We start from the raw sequence: 3,224 nt of genomic DNA, 5'->3' as shown, positions 1-3,224 counted from the left end.
TGGGGGGGGGGCTTCGGCGGCCGCAGCCCGGTTCAAGTAATCCAGGATAGGCTGTTCCAGCCCGGCCTGTTCCCGGTTACTTGTCCCGGGAGGCGGCTGGTGACGTCACGGACGGGGGGGGACGGGGACACGGCGGTGGGAGCAGTCCCGTGGGAGGGAGGGGGAACCGGAGCGGCCGCCCTCGGCCACCGGCTGCTCTCGGTGTGCGTCGCCCCCTCACCTTCTTCCCCCCAACTCCTGCTCCCTCTGTTCCCCCACCACCACCGTCCGCCTGTGCCCCCCTTGTCACCCCCCCCAGTCCTGATCCCCCCCCAGCCACCTGTCCCCTTGTCCCCCCCTGTCCCCTTGTCCCCACCTGTCCCCTGGTCCCCGCCTGTCCCTCGCCCCTCCCCCTAACTCACCCCCCCCGGCCCTTGGGACCCCCCCAGCAGCCACCCCAGGGGGCGTCAGGGACGGGATGGGGGCACCCCCCCAGCCCCAAATCCTGGCACCAGCCGTGCCCTCCCATTCCTCTGCCCTCGCGGTGGGGTGCAGGCTCTTTGGGGTCAGACGGGCCCCTTTTTGTGTCGATTTCCCATTAAAAACCTGCAGCAGAGCGGGGGCTGCTGGGGGAGGTCAGAGGGGGCAGGAGAAGGTTGGGGGGGCCGGGGGGGGGGGGTGTTGGGTTCCCCCTTCTCCTCCCAACAGAACACCTGGGCTGGTTCTTCTCCACCTTTATTCAGCCTCATACCCCCAAATCGCCCGGGGGGGGGCTCACGCTGCCCCCCAGGCTGGCGTGGTAGGGGGGAGACACGGTGTCACAGGGTGGGTGTGTGTCCCCAGGGGTGCCAGCGAGGGGCTGAACCCCCCCTGAGCCACGTCCCTCAGGCTGGGGGGGCAGAGGGCTCCTGGGGGGGCTCCTGGGGGGGCTCCTCCCCGCACTGGAAGCGCAGGAAGTCCCAGACCTGGAGCCCACCCCGCTCCCGCAGGTACCGGCCCAGGGGCACCCCCGGCTCCAGGAGGGACCCCTGGGCCAGCAGCCGCGTCTCCGTGTCCCCGCCCAGCTCGTCCTCGGGGGTGCCCAGGGCGGTGGGCGCCATTCCCACCACGTGCTGGGCCACCCTGCGCCCCAACTCCTGCAGCTCGGGCGAGGGGGGCTCCGGGCCCGGCCCCCCACAGGCCACCAGCGCCCCGTAGGTGCCCATGGCCACGGGGGGCCCAGGGGGCACCCAGCCGTGAGCGTAGGTGGCCACGAAGCCGCCCGGGGCCCGCAGCCACCCGGCCCGGCGCAGCACCAGGCGCTCGCCCAGCCGGCCTGCGGGGGAGAGGGGGGGTCAGGACCTGCACCCCATAAATGGTACCGAGCCTGGCACCCCCTCACAGAGAGCAGAACCCCCTGAAAGGGTCAGGGACCGCCCTCCCTGCCAGCCCAGAGCTCCCCCAGAAACCACCCCGGGAGTTCTGCCCCGCCCAGTGCCAGGACAGGGCACTGGGGGCACTGGGACTGTCAGGTTTTGGGGGCACTGGGGGTGACACCAGGGCAGCAGCACGTGGCAGGGTGGTTACTTGGCATCACTGGGGCTTGGGGACGAGGGGGCAGACTGGGATGTGCATAGAAAGGGCACTGGGCAGACTGGGAGTGGTGAGACGGACACTGGGCAGAGCGGGATGGGCACGAGATGGGGCATTGAAGGGACTCGGAGGAACACTGGGCATACTGGGAGGGGCACAGGAGGGGCACTGGGCATACTGGGCTGTACTGGGAGAGGCCCTGGGGTCCCCACTCACCCATAGCCAGCGCCAGCTGGTCACTCAGCAGCTCCGCCCCGTCCCCTGCCCGCAGCTGGGCCAGTTCCTCCTCTCGCAGCAGATGCTGGGGGAGGCAGAGGTCAGGGCATCACCCCAATACCCCTGGCACCCCCAAACCCTCCCACAACACCCCCAAACACCCCCAAAACCCCCCCAAAACACCCCAAAGCCCACCTGACAACCCCCTCGACACCCCACCCCTCCAGCACCCCCACCTTGGTGCCCGAGGCCCCCTGGCAGTGCCCCAGGACCCCTCTGGCCGCCATCTCCACCAGCTGCTGGAAGTCAGGGGTCCGTGCCACGAAATCCGTCTCACAGTTCACCTGAGGGGGACACAGGGACGCTGGGGACACAGAGACCCCCCCCCCCGGGAAACCCCCGGGGACCCCCCAAGCCCCGTCACTCACCTCCACCATGACGGCGGCCGAGCCCTCGCTCAGGACCCCCACGAGCCCCTCGCGTGCCCGGCGAGCCCCGGGGGCCGCAGCTCGGGCCCAGCCCCGGCGGCGAGACTCGGCCTCGAGCCAGGCCTCGGCCTGGGGGGGCAAACGGGAGGGGCCAGCGTCACCCCAGTGTCCCCCCCGCACTGTCCCTCGGCCTGGGGGACACGGAGGGGCCGCGGGGAGGACACAGACCCGACCCCAACACCGCTGCCCCAAGGACCCCCGGAGTCCCCCCGCCCCTCTCGCCCTGCTCTGCCCCCCCTCCCCCGGCTCCTCATTCCCCCCGCCCCGGGTTTTGTGTCCCCCACGCCCCCCAATTCCTGCCGCTGCCCCCCCTCCAGGTCCTCCTCTCTCCCGCCCCCCACCACAAGTGACCCCCTGGTTCTTCCACGCCCTGCACTTGCCCAAGGCCCCCCCCGCACCTGCCGCAGGTCGCCCCCCGCCCGCTCCAGCGCCTCCCGGCAGCGCATCACCGGCTGCCCCGTCCGCGCCCGCAGCTCCCGCAGATCCCGCAGCGCCGGAGGGGCCGCGCTGAACCAGCGGCCCGGGGGGACCTGCGGGGGGACGGGGGTGTCAGCGGTACCGGCACCCGCAGAGCCGCGGGGGGATCCGGGCCTGAGGAGGGTCCCGGCACAGGGCGGGGTCTGGGGTGTCCCTAGACGGGGATCCCGCTTAGGGGAGTCCCGGTGGGTGCGGAATGGGGGATCCCGGGATGGGGGATAGGTGCGGGGAGGTCCCGGTTGGCGGGGGGAGCCCGAGGAGTGTCCCGGTACTGGGGGGGGGGGGGCCGGCCCCACCGGCGCCGCCCCCCCGAGCGCGCCCAGCGCCGCGCGCTGCATCCCGGCCTGCCCGCGGCGCGCCTCGATGGCGTCACGGCCCCGCGCTACGGGCGCCGGGAAGAGTCAGAGCGCGCGAGCGCGCGATTGGCTGTGCGTACGTGACGTCAGCGCGGGCGCGACGGAGCCGCGGGATTGACCTGGGGGGGTTTGCGGG

General features: G+C 72.8%; 1 protein-coding gene across 2 annotated transcripts; it reads right to left on the bottom strand.

Moving 5' to 3' along the window:
- Positions 1 to 698: 698 nt before the first annotated feature.
- TSFM (Ts translation elongation factor, mitochondrial) lies at positions 699 to 3,127 on the bottom strand. 2 transcript variants are annotated; one of them, XM_042028916.1, is made up of 6 exons: positions 3,029 to 3,126; positions 2,654 to 2,785; positions 2,196 to 2,324; positions 2,004 to 2,111; positions 1,768 to 1,852; positions 699 to 1,294 (listed from the first exon to the last, which is right to left on the bottom strand). In XM_042028916.1, exons 1-6 carry the CDS (start codon positions 3,068 to 3,070, stop codon positions 864 to 866), a joined length of 927 nt encoding a protein of 308 aa, XP_041884850.1. In that variant the 5' UTR covers positions 3,071 to 3,126; the 3' UTR covers positions 699 to 863. The 2 variants fall into 2 exon arrangements, with proteins under 2 accessions (XP_041884850.1, XP_041884851.1); XM_042028917.1 differs by lacking the exon at positions 2,196 to 2,324 and having other exon boundaries at positions 3,029 to 3,127.
- Positions 3,128 to 3,224: the final 97 nt, after the last annotated feature.

This window comes from Corvus kubaryi, unplaced genomic scaffold (genome assembly GCF_017639235.1).
Source record: "Corvus kubaryi isolate FWS band 111438036 unplaced genomic scaffold, C.kubaryi_AGA036_p1.0 37309, whole genome shotgun sequence".
Classification (NCBI taxonomy): Eukaryota; Metazoa; Chordata; class Aves; order Passeriformes; family Corvidae; genus Corvus; species Corvus kubaryi.
This window is presented reverse-complemented; position numbering and strand designations above follow the sequence as displayed.

Excerpts from the sequence above, each read along its gene's own strand:
- TSFM (XM_042028916.1), bottom strand. The coding sequence starts at position 3,070 with ATGCAGCGCGCGGCGCTGGGCGCGCTCGGGGGGGCGGCGCCG. Across the intron at positions 2,786-3,028 it reads CGCTCGGGGGGGCGGCGCCG|GTCCCCCCGGGCCGCTGGTT; the intron begins GTGGGGCCGGCC and ends GTCCCCCCGCAG. Across the intron at positions 2,112-2,195 it reads CGGCCGCCGTCATGGTGGAG|GTGAACTGTGAGACGGATTT; the intron begins GTGAGTGACGGG and ends TGTCCCCCTCAG.